The sequence below is a fragment of the Anticarsia gemmatalis genome, chromosome 27 (assembly GCF_050436995.1).
Source record: "Anticarsia gemmatalis isolate Benzon Research Colony breed Stoneville strain chromosome 27, ilAntGemm2 primary, whole genome shotgun sequence".
In the NCBI taxonomy this organism is placed as follows: Eukaryota; Metazoa; Arthropoda; class Insecta; order Lepidoptera; family Erebidae; genus Anticarsia; species Anticarsia gemmatalis.
This window is the reverse complement of record NC_134771.1, coordinates 4,808,482-4,826,999: the sequence shown is the minus strand read 5'-3', so window position 1 is coordinate 4,826,999 and position 18,518 is coordinate 4,808,482. Positions and strand designations below refer to the sequence as shown.

Here is an 18,518-nt window from a genome sequence, read left to right as displayed (position 1 = left end):
ATCACCATACAGTAATGGACAAAAAACTTGTTGCATTCAAAAAGTTTGATTAGGCTAAACAAGGCTTATTTTAATATTTTTCATCTTTTTACAATAAAATTCAAGCCCATTGAGTCATGATTGCTTTTGCACTTATCAGAAGCGTAAAACGAATATATTGTAATGCTTTAACAGCGAATACAATGGTAAACGTAAATAGTCTTAATTATAAAAAATACTGCCAAAAGCTTCACAAAAATATATGAATGGTTAGAGACTAAATCATAATGCATAATAATATATTAATAAAGGCGCTTCTAAACGGGCCATATTTTCCTGCAATATGTGGCTGCACTTTTGGCAACTTATTGCTCGGCCATCACAAAAATATTTTATTGCAACGATGGCCGAGCAATCTATGGCCGAGCCATGTGTTGCAATATGTCTGTCAATAGTATGGAGCATGATGCAGACTCCTAAACGGGCCACACAAACCGGCAATAATGGCTGACGAAATCACACTCGTCGCAGCAGCCTATATTGTTTTACAAGAAAAATCAAAAAGGCAAAAGCAGAGACAGTGGATTCGACCTTACTTAAATAGGCGACGAAATCTTCCATGTAGGTATATAGGCTTCTGCGACACTCGTCGCAGCAGCCTATATCGTTTTACGAGAAAAATCAAAAAGGAAAAAGCAGAGACAGTGGATTCGACCATACGCCAATAGGCGTAAAACATTAGACAATTTATGTCAAGAATTAATGCTTGATAAAAAATTGAATAATAAATGATAAAATAAATATAAATCGCGTAGAAAAGGATGCACTATATCATAACAAGAGTGAGCGACTGAAACAACAATAAAGCTGGCCGGGCAACATTGCAGTAAAATCGGTAGCTCAGCGATCGTCCGGCAACCTATCAAAACAATATCGGCCATTCGCTGCAATATCAAAAATGTGTGGCTATATGTCTGAAACATTGCTGCAATATTGCTGCAATATTGCGTAGTATGGCTGGAGTTGCTCGCAATATGTCCGGCCACTATGTTGCAGCCACATATTGCAGGAAAATATGGCCCGTTTAGAAGCGCCTTAATAAATATGTAACAATAATGGTAATATATCTATTTAATCACATAGAAATTTGTGTATGGCCGATTGTTGTCTATGAAAACCAAATACCTTTGTTTGTAAAAGAAATGATTATACTGCAAAAGGGATAGAAGAGTGCTTACCTGTATAAAGAGCGTGTATTTTACTATATTGTTACTACATAATATTGACGATACGTGCTTTTAATTAAATTCTTACGGTATATATTACTTTACCGTAAATTATATGCATTTTTAATGAATAGTTTTTGAAATTAAGCGGGGAGTGACAAAGACAGCAATACTTTGATTTGTTGATTGACAAGTGAACTGTCATTCATTCGCAATATGGCCGATAGTTTATCTAAATACGGGACGTAATATTTGTGCGCGAATTTATAATTTGCTACTCAAATGTTAATGTGATTGTATTGATGACTTAGTTAGTGAAGTGCCGCGGCATGTTTCCTTTAACTCCACCGGTGGTGAAACGGCTGCTGGGGTGGAAAAAGGGACCCGAAGGATCTTCCGCGGCCGAGGATAAATGGTCAGAGAAGGCAGTAAAGAGTTTAGTAAAGAAATTAAAGAAAAGTGGAGCTCTTGAAGAGCTGGAAAAAGCTATTTCAAGCCAGAACAGTCATACTAAATGCGTTACAATTCCCAGGTCAGTTCATTATTGATTTATTTTTTTCGTGATAACAATCATTTCGGAATATGACGTTTCCGGTGCTTAGTACATTCTTGCATTGTTGTTATGCTTTATTGCTAGAGGATTAGAATTGTTTTTCGGTTTTCGTAGGTGTCTTGCAAAAAATGTTCAACTAATCAAAGAGACGTTCGTAAATCGCACAGTATTTCTTGCCAAATTCCAGTTTCTTGTATTTAGTTATCGTTGCATATAAGAATCTAATAAGAGATTAACATGTTTAATTTTGTGTTATCTGCGCGTGTAAAATTATAATCCACTAAATAGTAATGAATTTCTTGTAGATAAAGAATGTCATTGTGTGGTTTATGAACGATTTTTTTCCGTGGTCGGGTTATTTCGGTGGGTCCTATAACCTTGCAAAATATAAGAGTCATACGTCGCAATGTGTGCTGTAAAGTGTAATGACATCGCATTTTAGTTGCGTAATAGCATACAGGACGCAAAATCGGAAAGGTCAAGACACCGTCAAAACAAATCGAAGCCTCTTGTCAATATGGCGGACGTGTTTTGAACCTTGCGATTTTTTTAAATTGCTAATTTTATAGCGATTGTAAAGAAAACCATTATTGTTGTACTATATTTGTGATCTGTGGCCATTTTGAAGGACATCCGTGTATCCTTTCGTCCTTGGAGGTAATTATTCGTCGCAATAATTTCCGTTTTATGTATAATGAGTTTTAACATTATTAATTTATGCGACAATTACGGTTTTAGGAAATAATATGGTGTTCCGTATGGTGTCGCGTTGATAATACAATTTATTTACGTCACCAGACGCAAAAAAAAACCGCTGTCTGGAAAATATTGTGAACCAGTATGTGAATAACTGGATTTGGAGTAGTAATTTTTTTTAAAGTAGGTTTCATAGCAGGCTGAATAGACAATGCCTAATGACGATCATTTAGAAACCATTTGCCGCCAAATAGCCATGTCTGGCTTCATTATGTTCAAATCAAATAAGTGTTTATTTTTGCACAATTCTTATTTATAATTCATGTTAGAGTTATATTCTGTTAAGAATATTATTATTTGTTGGTTAAATTGTTACATTTCGGTTATTATAACACATGGACTCTATTTGGATTTTGTTTATATGTTGTGTTAAAGTGTTAAAAAATCTTGTATATTTTTGGTAAGATTTACAAATGCATTGCTTAATTTATACACTAATAAAACTGTTAAATGATTTGCTAAGCTTGCATTATTTAATTTGCATGCCACAGTCATAAATTGTGTTAATATATAAGTTTAAAATTACTAGTATGCATAGCAGTCTTCATGAATTTAATTATGTTGTGTTCTATCTTCTTTTTTAATAAAACCCTGTAATTAAGTTGAAATTTATTTTCAGTTTAACCTGTTGTGAACTTGTTAGGTTCAAAAAGTCAATGACCTCTATATTTTCATGCAAAACTGTTTCACAATATTTTCTATCAAATGCTATTTGTTTAATTCTCATTTGGTTATTATTAAGAATAAAATAGATGCAGATTATTTATTTATTTTATGTAATGTACAAATAAGTTGTAAAAATCATGAAAATGCATTAAAAAAAAGCATAATATCTATGGTTTGGCAGTTACAGTTTATGTTGACTGTAGTGCAATATAAGTATTTCAGACAGTTTTATTGATTTGTTAATCATATTTGTAGTTAATAACATATATTTATGTTGACTAGATAGAAACAAAAAATCAGTTTTTTTATGGTATTTTTTAGGTATCTTGGTTTTGTTACACTATTAGTGTAAAGCTTAAAAATGCATTACGTTAGTATAAACAACTGCGCAATCTTCTTAAAACTTCACATGAAGTGTCTTAAATGATTTAAGGCCTGCCTTATACCTGAAATAAGCTACCCACTATTACCGGCATCCACATCAAAACCTTAAATGGATAATGATTTTGTGCATACACCAAAATCCATTTTTTTATGCCCAGGGCTCAATACACATCCCGAGTTTAATGTATAGGTCTTCTACTGCATGTACGAAACTCATAAGAGTAAAATAATTGTTTGTTTTCAGAGTGAAACCGAATGAGAACGTGATAAATGGTCAATACCGCAAGGGATTGCCGCATGTTGTCTACTGCAGGCTGTGGCGCTGGCCGCAGCTACAGGTACACAACCATATCTATATTCTAACCCTCTTATTCATAAACACACTATAAACCTATTTTAGTCAAAAAACTACTATAATATGTTTTCTCTTTTTCATTTCGCAAAGGAGTGAAAACTCTTTATAAGCCTTTCATAACTTCATATTAATATATTTTTATGTATAAGAGTTAGTTATACTATATTTTAAAGCTGCTAGAGCTAGTCTAGTGTAAATAAACTTTACTAGATCAGCTCTAACACATGACTTTAAATGCGTTGGATGATATTCTATGATCCAAGGATAAAGGTCATTGAACTTCTTTGACCTTCAGGGTAGTTCATTGACCTCTAATATTTCATTTAGTTTAACAAGTAACTATGTAATTCTGGGGTTACAAAATAAAATTTTTAATTCTTATATTATTGTTATGCTAAATGTATTTCTTTCTTGTTAACAAGAATTGCAATAGAAGTTAGATAATAAGATGGCATTGTGTTAAATGCCTTAAATTCTTGAGGGCATGCAACATCCACGACTTTGCCATGTGTGTTGGACTCATTGTCAAGACCTAACCCCTCAGGAGACCATTGCCTAATAACATAACTGTTAAAAAAAATGGCTTAGATATGCACACAATATAAATGTTTTAGTTAGAAAAGGTAGTATGTGTAATTGTTTGTTTGTTCAGAGCCAGCATGAACTGAAGCCAGTAGACCACTGTGAGTACGCCTACCAGTTGAAGAAGGACGAGGTCTGCATCAACCCATACCATTACAATAAAATCGACTCACCAGGTATGATATGCTTAATTACTTTGTCTTACACTATTACCACATCCTTGGTAGGTAGGCTCTTGCCTTGCTGTGCAAGCGCAGCCAGCCATTTATGGGTTTAAACCATTAAAATAAACATAATTTATGTACAGTAAAGAGTAACTAATATTTTTTAAATTGAATAATATCAGATATAAAGTGTTGTGTGCCACTTCAATTGGTTGCCTATATGTATTTTGAATGAAGACCTAGTGACAATGATTTTAAAAGTTTTGGTTTAGTTGAGAGAATGTTAAGAATTAGAAAATGTGTAGGAGTTTATGAAAATGTACAGACATAAGACCCCCTACTAGAAAACAGATGATTGTGTAGTATTGTTAACTGGCAGTTGTGTTTGACATGATGTGCCATGTAGCAGTAGTTGTTGCAGAGATAATGACAACCTGTGCTAGAAGTATATTTTCAATGCACCTGCAGAAACTCTTCCCTTTTCTATACACAAATGTATGTTCATAGCTGTCCTTTTGAGGACTGCAGTCTACTTTTGCTTTAAGGAAGGGATTAGTTAGTGCTAGTTTATTAATTGTTGCTGGTCTTTGTGCAGCGTTGCCGCCGATCCTGGTGCCGCGCTGCGGCGAGGTGGAGGCGCGCGCGCCGCCGCCGTACTCGGACTACCACCACGACCACCACGACCACCACCCCGCGCACCACGACCACACGGACGCGTGAGTCGCTATACGTATCACTATGTACTACTATACTACAATGTATACTGTATACTGAACTGCAATGGTATATCCAGGGTTAGATTCTGAAGTTTTACACTCTTATTCATAAAAATATATTATGAAGTTATGAAAGGTTTATAAAGTGTTTTGTTTCTTTCACTCCTTGGCGAAATGAAAAAGAGAAAACATATTATAGTAGCTTTTGTAAAGTGTCTTTATGAATAAGAGGGTTAGTTTTTTCAAGGATTCTACCAAATATAATTTATTTGTGATACAATTTTCCTGTAGAACACAGTCTTTCATCAGTCCAGTTGTAGCTGGGAACTGAGCTAAAAAATATGATTGTTAACACAAAATCTGCGTCCTGAAACATCTTAAAACTCTTTCAACCATGATGCTGAAGAAAATTTGAGAATTTCAGGGAATAGACTACATTTTAAAACGTTAGATCCTTATTATTGTAGGGGCATAGTAATTCTTGGGCCGAAACTATTAAATTTTTATTCTTAAAATGGGACTTTTATGCTAGAACTTAGTGTTGTTTTTTTTACAAAGTAAGATAATAATATGAATTATGCTTGTTCCTAGTGTAATGCAGCAAGGCGGCGTGGTGGGAGTGGGCGTGGGCGTGGGAGCGCACAGCGCCATGTATCTTGAAGCCACGCTGGCCCAGCAGGTGCCCGGAAACACCACTGTGCATGTGTAAGTACTATTTATAACATTATGCTTCCAATACTTAAAAGTGTGGTTAAAGGTGGACAAAATGATATAAGTTCATTAGGTTTTTTGCATACCCTGTGAATCCCACCAGCCTTTAGAGTACCATTTTTAGAATATTAGGAAATATTAATCGAACTGATAGTTATATATAGTCATAATAATTTTTTTGGACCGGGAATCAATCCTTATGTTCAATTAATGTCTAGCACACAATTCAGTGATCACAGACCTTAGATGTATACTAAAAAGTATTTTTGAAAATTCATAAAGAATAGCTGACGTGACTGGTAGTCGACTACCCTATTGCGATTGTACTAATTGACTCATCCAACTTGACTTTGAATTATTTACTGCCTAATTGAATAATCACCAATTATATCCATATTCCTTAGTGTTAATTAATATGGTGTTATTATATTGGTGTGTTGCAGGAGTTCGTCGACCGTGGAGACCCCGCCGCCCGGCTACATCAGCGAGGACGGCGACCCCATGGACCATAACGACAACATGAGTGAGTTTGTTGACAATTTTACACATTATACCTTTATATTTTACACCTTAGTATACTGATTAGTTAAACTTGAAACATAAATGAATAATGCCCAGTCTCATTCTCCTGGATCTTTCAGATAAATTCAAAATTTTAGATAAGTTTGCATGAGTTATCCAACATATAAATGCAACACTTACTTCCAAATAGTAGTCAAACTGGCAATAAGAATCTTAATATCTGATAGCTTATAAGGTGGAATTTTGGCAGTTTACTTAAATACATTGTTATTTTATCTAGCAAATATGTAGTTTATTTGACACTTATTCGCTGTGAAACTAGCTATTAGAGAGTTAGAAAAAATATATATCTTAAATAATACGTCACTCTTTGCAATATGGGGTGCCTAAGATAATCAAAACAACGAACTGTTTTTCAGATTTAGAATAATCCAATAGTAAACAGAAAAAATTAATCGTTTTCTGCACACATCGCAAACCCAACCCAAGGTTCTATGAACCTTAGATCTCGGAATATACAGTCACTATTTAATCAATTAACATTAAAACGATGTTGACAATACAATACTTCAAATATTATAATCCCTGTTCCATTAAAAGTATAGACGAAATAGTCGTTCAAATATTACAATTGTAATAGTCCACTACGTGACAGACCTGACCCGGCTGACGCCGTCGCCGCCCGGGCTGACGGCGGAGGCGGCGCCCGTGCTGTACCACGAGCCCGCCTTCTGGTGCAGCATCAGCTACTACGAGCTCAACACCAGGGTCGGCGAGACCTTCCACGCCTCGCAGCCATCCATCACCGTGGACGGCTTCACTGACCCCAGCAACAGCGAGAGGTAACCGAGGAGTACATGATGTACAAGTAATAACTGCTTATATAGAAAAGTATCAGTACAAATTATTGTGGTGAGGAGAGAAACCCATTACTTGAAAATCAAAATGAAATCAGTTTAAACACTGACTTATGATAGTCCATGATACAGAGTAAATTTGCCGCCAGTTCGGAAGGTAAGGCCAATGAGAAGAGCTGGCAAGAAACTCTTAGCTGCTCTTTTTAATCGCTAAATGGTTTTAACAATATTTCTGTTAGGTATAAATCATTGATGATGTAAGGAGCTGCTACCAACACACTTTGGTCATGACGTAAATTAAATCAATATATAAAGGTTGGTTTCTAAGGGTGAAATTAAGCAAAGAATTCCTTCTAGAATGAGAAAAAGGGCATTCTGGGACTATATTAAATTGCTAGTATAAAATTGATGCCAAAGTAATTTTTTGTATCTGTATTACATACCCGGGCTATTATGTATATCAGAGAACATAAAGACAGATTTTGAGATAATTCGGTGCAGGTTACTCTGGTCTTTGTTACAGTTTATTATTACTTTAAAATTCTATACCTGCCAGTCTTTTTTTACCATAATATGCTATGAAACTAGCTCTAAATCTCATGTTATTTGTATCGCAGGTTCTGCCTGGGTCTGCTGTCGAACGTGAACAGGAACGAGGTTGTGGAACAAACGCGTCGACACATCGGCAAGGGAGTCAGACTCTATTATATTGGAGGTGAGTCATGTTGCCATAGTATTCCCTTTTATCTTACTACGTGAATGGTCTAGGTCTTCTCTCAAACTGAAGTAAAAATCAAACATATATTATACTGATTCTCCTAGCCAGCCTAAGTTTGTAATTCATGCTATTTTGCCCCGTTTCTGAGATACATTTAGGTAGTTTATCCGTTTTACCGGGGGTTGGATAAGTTTCCCTTTTTTACAATACACCTTTTATAAAATAGTCATTAGTCACCCAAACTATACTTATTTCCATAAAAAACTAAATTATTGCTCTTGTTGTAAAAAGGGTCTAATTTCTTGGGTATAGCTAAAGTAGTTCCTGTTTGAAACATGTCCGCTATTTTATATTTTTTAGGAAAACTTTTTTATGTTTTGTGTTGTGTTGTCCAGGCGAGGTGTTCGCGGAGTGCCTGAGCGACTCGTCGATATTCGTGCAGAGCCCCAACTGCAACCAGCGCTACGGCTGGCACCCCGCCACCGTCTGCAAGATACCGCCAGGTAACCTATTTATTTATAGCCTTGTACTGCTAGGCAAAAGTCGTTCTTTCTTTTTTGTGACACTTATTGCTAGGTAAAAAGGTTGATTAACTAGTAATTTATTGAAACATGGACAAGGGGTATTCGTTGTCATATAGGCTTTTTTGTGTGATGGTTTTGGCATCCAACCCTTTCTTTATGATCATAGAAATGTGTGTATGTTGTAATTTTTGTGCCGATTGGTGTATATTACGGGTTAAAATTTCGCGTCGAAAGTCGGGTGTAAAAAATCAAATCCTGCGCGATTGAGAAGTTTCATTTAAACTGTCTGGCGTATCCTAGTGATGATTCTGTAAGGATGATTGTTATTATGTTAGTAAAGTTATAATGAATGTATCATAATAATATAATGTATGTTTATGTCATCAGGTTGCAATCTAAAGATCTTCAACAACCAAGAGTTCGCGGCGCTGCTGTCGCAGTCGGTGTCGCAGGGCTTCGAGGCCGTGTTCCAACTCACGCGCATGTGCACCATACGGATGAGCTTCGTCAAGGGATGGGGCGCGGAGTACAGGTCAGATTTCTTTAATTTATGTACGGTGTGGTCAAATGTAAACACTTTGGTTTTATTATTCAGCGTATGTTGTGTGACTTGTGGTTAAAAATCATAATGCAATACTAATTGCATAAGTGATAGCAATACTAAGCAGTTGTTTACACTTATGAAAATTTTAATTAAACAACTTGCTCATTGAAAATATTTGGTAAGAATTTGTCCGCTTTTCTTATTGTTTTGAAAAGAAATATAGTTAAGCTTTGTAAGATTTCATCTTACATTTAAACATGAAGGAACAAACTTCATGATTAATCTATATAATGATTTCAAACCAAACCGCTGACCCAATATTTCCGAATTTCATCATGGAGATAATTAAAGACTTAGGTCACACATATCCACTTTTAAATTACATACATACGAAACCGCGTGCAGCTTGTAGCATTAAATAACAATGAAATAAATATCAAATATGTTTCTCCCAGACGTCAGACGGTGACGTCGACGCCGTGCTGGATCGAGCTGCACCTGAACGGTCCGCTGCAGTGGCTGGACCGCGTGCTCACGCAGATGGGCTCGCCGCGCCTGCCCTGCTCCTCCATGTCGTAGTCACCTGCAGGTATATACATCATTATATACTATACTTGTAATAAAACCAGAAGAGTTAGCAAAAAAGAGAAAATACCAATGACATGAACTGTATTACTATTAGTCACAATCTGTAAAACAACAAGCTCTTTAAATATACGACTTAATCTCTTAAGCAATAAATTACTACTTATGCAGACAAATGAATAGGGATATAAATACAGTTTGACCATTCAAACGGGCAGAAGTACCTGGTACGAGTACGTGATATAGCAATCTTCCAAAAATATGGCCAGGCAAAATTTATTTTTTAAGAAATTATGTGCCGCATTTTTCTACTAAACAAATTTCTTCAGGATCTACAAATTTGTATAATTTCAAGTTACGTCTTTAATAGATACACATAAATAATATACACATACATACATACATAAAATCAGGCCTTTTCATTTATTCATTTATTTTTAATGGCGATCAAAGAACGAATTTATTTATATTATTATATAATAATGTTGTAAATTCTCATTATTTCCAGAAACATATTGAGTGGACAACGTTATACTCAGACAAGGCATACACGAATGCAGAGTTTAGCTCAAAAACATAAATACCTCCATATTTGAGTCTTAGTGTTATATGACGGTGTTGCGATACTCATATACATTATTATATCTATACTAATATTAATAAAAATGTACAATTTGTTTGGTTGAACGCGCCAATCTCAGGAACTACTGGTGCGAATTGAAAAAGGTTTAATCCCGACATTAATTCGATTCCAATCGTGTTCAATTCGTGCTCATGTCAAATTATTAAATTCCAAAGCAACGCACGATTAAACGCTATTTTTTAAATGATACTAAAAAGTTTGTTTCATACAGATTATTTTCATTTTAAATTAGCGTTCAATTATGCGCTTGTTTGGGAATTAGGAGTTCGATTCAACGTTACCTTGAATCTGATTCAATCTAATTTATTTTCAATTCCGCCAATAGCAAGGCATATGTTAGTACTTTATGCCATTCTTACTATTTGATACAGTAGTTCACAGTAAATAATAAATAATATATAGGATCAGAAACTACGGGATAAAATATAATAGTACTTGCACAATATAAAAGGTTAATTTAGATTGCAAAAACTATATAAAAATGTTACTGTTGCCACTACACAGCTATTAGCGAAAGCGAAGCGAAGCGGAGGCGAAGTTGCTAGCGCATTCACGTCGCTTCGCTTTTGTATGATTATGTTATATTGCACTTAAAATTGGGTATTTTTAAAATAAGATGTTAATGTTTAAAATTGCATTGTTTTTTTAGAATGAGCAGGTCTTAAGCCATTATTGTCCCACTGCTGGGCAAAGGTCTCTTTCCAAAATTAGAGTGGCTTGTCCACCAAATTGGTCAAGTGTGAGTTGGGCACTTAAAATATGTTCTACAAAAATTGAAAACAAAAACAATCATTTTCTCTATGAGTATGCGCACTTAAGATAATAATATGTTCTTATTAAATTGTTAAATTAATAATTATTGTCTATGAGTACCGTAACACCGTCGCTTGCAATATTTGATAATAAACAATAACATATAAAAAAAAACGTTTATAAAATTAGAAGTTTTTAATTAATTCTGTGCAAAAAGTATACGTTTTATTCGTTGAAATAACGAAGGAGTGTGTTTTGTGCCATAAAGCTAGAAAAAACACCACTTTATAGTGTCTCTCCCTAGCGGCGTAGTGAGGAACTAGGAAACTGCAGAATTGGCTAAATAATCTATACTTAAATATTATACAAATTTAGAGTCTGTTTGTATGAACGCACTAATCTCAAGAACTACTAGTGCGAATTCAAAACATATTTTAGTGTTTTATAGTCTATTTATTGAGGAACATCACACTACGACCAATAGGAGCAGAGTATCAGTAAAAAATGTTACAAAAACGGGGAAAATGTTGACCCATTCTCTCTTATGTGACGCAAGCGAAGTTACGCGGGTCAGCTAGCAATGGTATATAAATACGCGCTCCTTCGTACAATAGTCTACTTTTTGCACGGACACAGTATGACTAGTCTCTTAGTTGTTTTGTGTTATTGATGAAATGGTGGCTTATTTATATCGATATAGCAGTTTTACAGCTTTGAAATTAAGTGAACAATACGATTTGATTGACATACATGCCAAAATAACTATTTGTGTTTGTTATAATTGTTCTGTGTGGGAATCGAACCCACGACCTCCCGACGCAATGATAGCGCGCCACGGAGATCGTAGGTTCGATTCCCACACGAAACAATTATTTTTGCGATCCACAGATAATTGTTTCGGGTCTGTTTGTACTTTGTGTCCGTTGTTCATATGTTTGTAAAAGTCCCCGCGACACAAGAGCAATTCTTAGTGCGGGAGTTGTTTTAAAATAACTTTTTTTGCCTACATCTTGCATAGGTCGGCCTTTTCATCAATAATATAGATCATAGCCAGCCCCTTTTATACGTATGTAAAGCGAATTACAAGATTTCTGTTTGTTTGTTACACAAAACGTTTTTACAATATAGTACTATAAAATAAAAATAGAATTATAGTTTGTTGCAGTACATTTTTAACTATATGTACTGCAATTTACCGTTTTTCGTTTCATGTCGGTATATCAGATAATTTGTTTTCTAAATATTTGTATAGAATTTGTATGTTTGTAAAGTTAAATCAATAGAAAATGAATGATTTTTTTGTGAAAAAATATTTTGGAAGAAGGAAAAAGAGCAGGCTCCATTTTTTTTAATTATTGTAGAACTGATTAATTTATTATAGTGGTTTTCTTGACGTTTCGGCCCATGTTGAATAGGCCTTCATTCAGCTTGAGTCTGTGGTCAAATCTGTGCCGAAATGTCAAGCAAATACGACAAAATCAAAAATCGTGTTAAATTCAATATAATAATAAATAATGAATTATTTAATATATCGACATGTTATCAACGAACAATATTTTACTCATTTAAAAAATAATCTGAGTTTAATCTAGCCATTGCTATATGCATTTATATCAATCAATAATTATATTTAAAAAAATACAATTATACATATAAATTTTTCGTTTATTTCACTCACATATTAGTGTTGACAAACTCTTACATTTTGTGCGAATAACAGGTTCGATGCCCGCGCGATGAAAATTCTTTTAAATAAGTCTTTTGTATACGATCTCTATTTAATGCATTTTTTTTATTGCTTCTCTTTAAAAATTGATTATTTTTCGCTTTTTTGTTATGTTTTTCACACAAAATGTAAGAGGGAATTAAAAATAATGTACATACGTTTTCGTTTATAAAAATGTTTTTTTTCTTTTTCTATTTGTAATCGTAGTTATATTGCAGTTATTAATCGACAGTTGTACAATCGATTGGATTTTGTAGCGATTAGTATTAATCGATTTGAAAATAAATATATACGATATTATGAAAGGTATGGAGAAAAAAAAAATCTGATTAATAGGTCCCCAACCCGCACTTGGCCAGCGTGGTGGACTCAAGGCCTAACCCCTCTCTCATTACGGGAGGAGACCTTTTCCCAGCAGTTGGACATTAATGGGTTAAATTTATTATCTATTACTGTCCCACTGCTGGGCAAGGGTCTCCCAGAATGAGGGAGAGGTAAAACCTTGAGTCTATGCTTGCTAAATACGGGTTGGGAACCTATTATTCATATAGTAAATAATATTTTTTTTGTTTTCTCCATACATTACGTAATATTGATGGTATAACGCCACGGTCTCCTCGCCGCTATCAATGCGTCGGTAGGTCGTTGGTTGCATTCCCACACGAAATAATTATTTGTGCGATGTACAAATAATTGTTTCGGGTCTGTTTGCACTTTGTGTCCGTTGTTTGTATGTTTGTAAAACTCCCCGCGACACAAGAGCAATTCTTAGTCTCTGTCTTTTATCAAAAAAAAAAGATCGCGATAACAACAGACACAAAGCACAACCAGACCCGAAACAATTATTTGTGAATCACACAAATATGTGGGAATCGAACCAACGACCTCCCGACGGAATGGTAGCGGCCTGGTGACCTTAACCACTGCGCCACGTAAGCAGTCTTCTAAACTAATCGCTACAATATCCAAGTGTTTTTTAAATACGAATGCACAGGGAATACCTCTTCATCCTCCCAGGCACGTAGACAGGTGTAATTGGCACACTATATTATTAATATTATTAATTATTATATAAAATACAAAAAAAAAGCTAAAAGAGAGGTTATTTTGGACATGTTTTTGACATAAGTGGTAGTATATAGAGAATGGTTTGTGTGGAAATTTGACGGTGCGTTTGAAATTTGATTTAATTAATAATTAATTAATATTTTTATATGTCTTCCTACAGCTGTTAGTTAGCGTGGTGGACTTAAAGACCCTCTTATTCATAAAAATATATGAAGTTATGAAAGGCTTATAAAGTGTTTTGTTTCTTTCACTCCTTAGCGAAATGAAAAAGAGAAAACATATTATAGTAGCTTTTTAACTAAAATAGGTTTATAGTCTGTTTATGAATAAGGGGGTAAGACTCTTGAAGAGTAAAGGGTCTTGAAAAGATAAGTTGAATTGAGAATTACCTCCTTTTAAAGTTGGTTAATATTTTTTTTCGTTTAGTAAGTGGCCTGTTTGAATGAAATAAAGGCTTAGTTTTGAGTACACCATGCTAGCTAAGTATATAAAGTAAAGTTTTAATATATTGCCACCCTGAGGGTAGGCAGATATTTTTTTTTTGTAAAATATCAATTTTGTAATTGTATGAAGAATACAACTAATTCTTTTGCTTACAAAGTTGGTTTATGGTATCAAAATCATACTTTTGAACGACAAAATACTTGTGTATTTTTTTGTTTGTATGTTTGTAAAAGTCATACGATACGTATGTTTTACTTCACAATTTATTTACAAAAATTATCCAAAATCTATAAGATTTCAATGTTTTCTATATATTTTATTTCTGTTATTCGAAAACACCGTCAAAGTTATGAGAATGTACGATTTGTGAAATCATTTGTATTCGTATGAGATAAATATATATATATATTTTATAATTTCTATTTTAGTACCCTATCTTAAAAAGTCATATAATTATGTTAAAATGTTTGTATTGAATGTCTGTTTGTCATTAATTTTTAATGGTTTTTTATTGTGAGTAATACTCGGCACTTTTTTAAGGAAGGTTTTTATTTGAATTCACCCATCTGCAGAGTGTCCTTGCCAAAGGCTGCTTAACCCATCTTTTCTTCGTCAAGCGATGCAATAATATCTATCAAAATGCAAATGTTACACAAGCCTAAAAGGTCCATAATATTGTTCAACTCGCCATATTTTGCCAAATTATTGATCACCTAAGTCTTAGACCACATTATTGAGGTAATTAGTGTCAACCGATGAAGTCTAAATAAATACATATGAGAAAAAGATTTTATAAGCTGTTTTTAAAAAATGGCCTGATTTCTTGCGAAAATTGATCTTGTTGTTTGTTTGTCGTATGGTTAGTGGTCAACCTAGTGTCAAAGTTTTTCAAGCCGCCCGAAGACCTTTGACGTGACTTTAAAATTGATCTTATTTAAATACTTTCTTGACGTTTCAAATTACTTGTACTTATAAAAGTGCCGAGTATTTTCCTACAATATATTTTTATTATAATTATAATTGTAACATATGAAATACATTCTCTTGGTAAGGTTAATATCGTGGTTCGGTGCTATAGAGGGCTTCTGATGTGATGTACAGATTGTTGTGAGATCGCTCTCGAACGTGTGGTCTTGGGTTCATAGTCAGACTATTTTAGTATGTGGCTTGGGAACATAAGATCATAAAAAAATCCTATAAAAAAAATATACCAGACGTACCTTTAAAAAAATCGAATCATTTATTCATTAAGGTCAAATATTGACACTTATGTTAGTCGTTACAATTACTGTATCTACTACTAGCTCGGAAAGGGGGTAGAGCCTTATGAGAAGAGCTAGCAACAAACTCACGGCCACTCTTTTCAATCGCCAAAAGTTTTACAATGTGGTTGATACTCGGGGAAGGAAAAAATTATAGAGGGCCCTTTTAAGAATGGTTGAATTCCTATTTTTTTTTCGTGATGACAAAAAAATCAAAAATCTTTTGTTGTTCTTGACATACAGCCTGTGTGACAAACACACAGACAATAAAGTCTAAGTAATAGGGTCTCGTTTTTACCTTTTGGGTACGGGACCCTAAAAAGTGTAACCCTTTTCGGTCTCTCATTGAAGTAAAATATCTAAGTGGATTTGTCACCGAAAGTCTTTCTTAAATCTATACTAATATTATAAAGCTGAATTTGATAATAATACCATTATTTAAAAGCAGAATAATTTTGAAAGAATTCAATTAGGCTGACAAATTTCTTACAGTAGGGTCCAGTAGGTCCAAGTCACATACTTAAATAATTTGCGACTATTCTTTCAACATGGTTGACTTTTGCAACTTGTAAGTCGATCCCAATGTTATTTATAAAGTTTTGTTTTAGTTGGTATATTAGTTGATATATGTGTTAATTATTATTATCTTCTATATATAAATATAACAATTATTCGTCTACAGTGATAAAGCTTAAACTTATGATATGTTTGAAATAAAAAGCTATGTTTGGTAAAAAGGCAGCGAATTTCTTATTATATTTCGAAAGTTTGATGTAGAGACAATGTTTTATAATTAGTTTTGTATTTAAAGTTAATTGGAATGCAAGAATGAGTGTATAAAATTACGCCCTTTTCCCATAGGGGTAGGCAGAGACCAGAGAACGACACTTGGTACGATCCTTACAAACATCACTTGCTTTATTCGATCCATACATCTTGTTTTAGGAGTGCGTTTTTAAGTTCAATTTCAAATTGTAAAATAGATGTTTATTTGCATTGGGAAATGATTAAATTAATATAACATTAGAGCGGTTAAAACCAAGCTTGAGGGAAGGTTCATATCTGACGGAACATACGTTGCGTATTATGGGTCGCATAACGCCAGAACAGACAAATGTATAGAAAAACACTCGACCGTTCACACTCAACCGATGATGCGTCGGGGCAAAGCACATACTAATTAAGTTACGTCCGACGCATCTTTCGTCCGATATGATCCTTCCTTTAATGTGTAGCGTATCGCTACATACAGCGACATCTACTGGGACCAGCGCACAACCAACCACCACGCGCTGTGTGACTGACGTCACAAGTCCTGAATTGCGCTATCGAAGTTTGCACTGCAACTGACTATATATATACAAGTTCCCGACTACAACAGTCGGGCAGCCTAGGCCCACCAGGCATGATCTCCTCGCCTGGTCGGAGGATCCTCCCTTTGTGTCGGAGGAACATGATCACCTCGTTCCTTTACAAATGTATTATATCTAAAACGCTCATACTGGTATATTCCAAATTTTATCAACTGAATTGCAAAACATTGTCCCTAGGTCTTTAATTTAAATCATTGAAAATATTTATACAAACAGCTCTTTTTTATTAGTACTGTACCAATATTAGATAATGCACTGTATTTAAATACTAGTTTTGTTTCAATGTTTGTGATATGATGAAATCATTTTGCAAATATTTCATTTGATATCTTATCTTGAAAATTGGGTTATACAGAGATAAGATTGAAGGGGACTTTTTAAAATTCGCAGCAATTTTTTTTTATGTATATTGTTACGCGTATAAACTCTATTTGGAATATAATGAAAGTTAAATAATCTTGACGCGTATGAAATGTTATCAGTTTTTTATTATTATGATATATTTAAATATTTATCAGTAAAAATTGCTAAAATATGATGACTTAACACTAAACTTGATCGATTGATATCACACAATTACCTACACGTAGTTTGTGACTTAGGACAGAATTTTCATACAAATTTTCATCACCTATTTTATCCCCTTGGTGGTAGAATTGATCAAAATCGTTTCTTAGCGGATGCCTACGTCATAACATCTATCTGCATGTCAAATTTCAGCTCAATCTGTCCAGTGGTTTGGGCTGTGCGTTGATAGATCACTGACAGTCAGACCTTTGAATTATATTAATTTAGATTTTGATTTTTAGAAATATGGCGCCCAATGCCTTATAAAATATATTATTAACAATATTATCTATTAACCCCCGGTTTCTGAGTACATTTAGCGGCAGTTTATCTATTCAGAAGCGTTTTTTTATATGGGTTTAAACGCTATTGAATAGTTAACTACCGCTAAATGTACCTCAAAAACCGGGGGTAAGAAAGATGACGCCCAATGCCTTAAAAAATATATTATTAACAATGTAAGGATTTTCTTTTATAACTTTAAATTGTAGTTTGTCATCATATTTCAGTGCATTATCTAATATTAGTCCAATAAAATCATATATTTAGTTATTAAGTTATAACAAGTAGTACATAAGTTGTATATTATGTTTTGTTCGTGGCTTCCATAGCAGTGAGCGGTTGCGATCTCACCGCAACATGAGGGATGTGTTAGGATATTATATAAAACAACTACAATAAAAATGTGTGGTTTTTTATTGTGGTACTTTTTATTTTTATTACCCTTAAGGTGCAGCGCAGACGACAGACTATCCGTGACGCACTTTTTAGTCTGTGAAAATAGAACTTATGCTATTATAACTGCACCTAACACATCAGCTTAGCCTTTCTTCCAAACTA

The 18,518-nt window shown here is 34.1% G+C and overlaps 1 protein-coding gene across 2 annotated transcripts; it reads left to right on the top strand.

Annotated features, from left to right (window-relative positions):
• Positions 1-1,407: 1,407 nt before the first annotated feature.
• On the top strand, positions 1,408-18,376 carry Smox (Smad on X protein). 2 transcript variants are annotated; one of them, XM_076131981.1, is made up of 12 exons: positions 1,408-1,737; positions 3,809-3,902; positions 4,572-4,677; positions 5,261-5,381; positions 5,973-6,086; positions 6,536-6,615; positions 7,255-7,456; positions 8,089-8,186; positions 8,585-8,692; positions 9,101-9,245; positions 9,713-9,846; positions 10,351-18,376. In XM_076131981.1, exons 1-11 carry the CDS (start codon positions 1,535-1,537, stop codon positions 9,834-9,836), a joined length of 1,395 nt encoding a protein of 464 aa, XP_075988096.1. In that variant the 5' UTR covers positions 1,408-1,534; the 3' UTR covers positions 9,837-9,846; positions 10,351-18,376. The 2 variants fall into 2 exon arrangements, with proteins under 2 accessions (XP_075988096.1, XP_075988097.1); XM_076131982.1 differs by having other exon boundaries at positions 1,409-1,737; positions 7,270-7,456.
• The last annotated feature ends 142 nt before the right edge of the window (positions 18,377-18,518 follow it).

What these genes read in the sequence shown, in the direction of transcription:
- Smox (XM_076131981.1), top strand. Translation starts at nt 1,535, where the DNA reads ATGTTTCCTTTAACTCCACCGGTGGTGAAACGGCTGCTGGGGTGGAAA. An exon ending in AAATGCGTTACAATTCCCAG is followed by an intron (nt 1,738 to 3,808) that starts GTCAGTTCATTA and finishes GTTTGTTTTCAG; the next exon opens with AGTGAAACCGAATGAGAACG. An exon ending in GGAAACACCACTGTGCATGT is followed by an intron (nt 6,087 to 6,535) that starts GTAAGTACTATT and finishes GGTGTGTTGCAG; the next exon opens with GAGTTCGTCGACCGTGGAGA.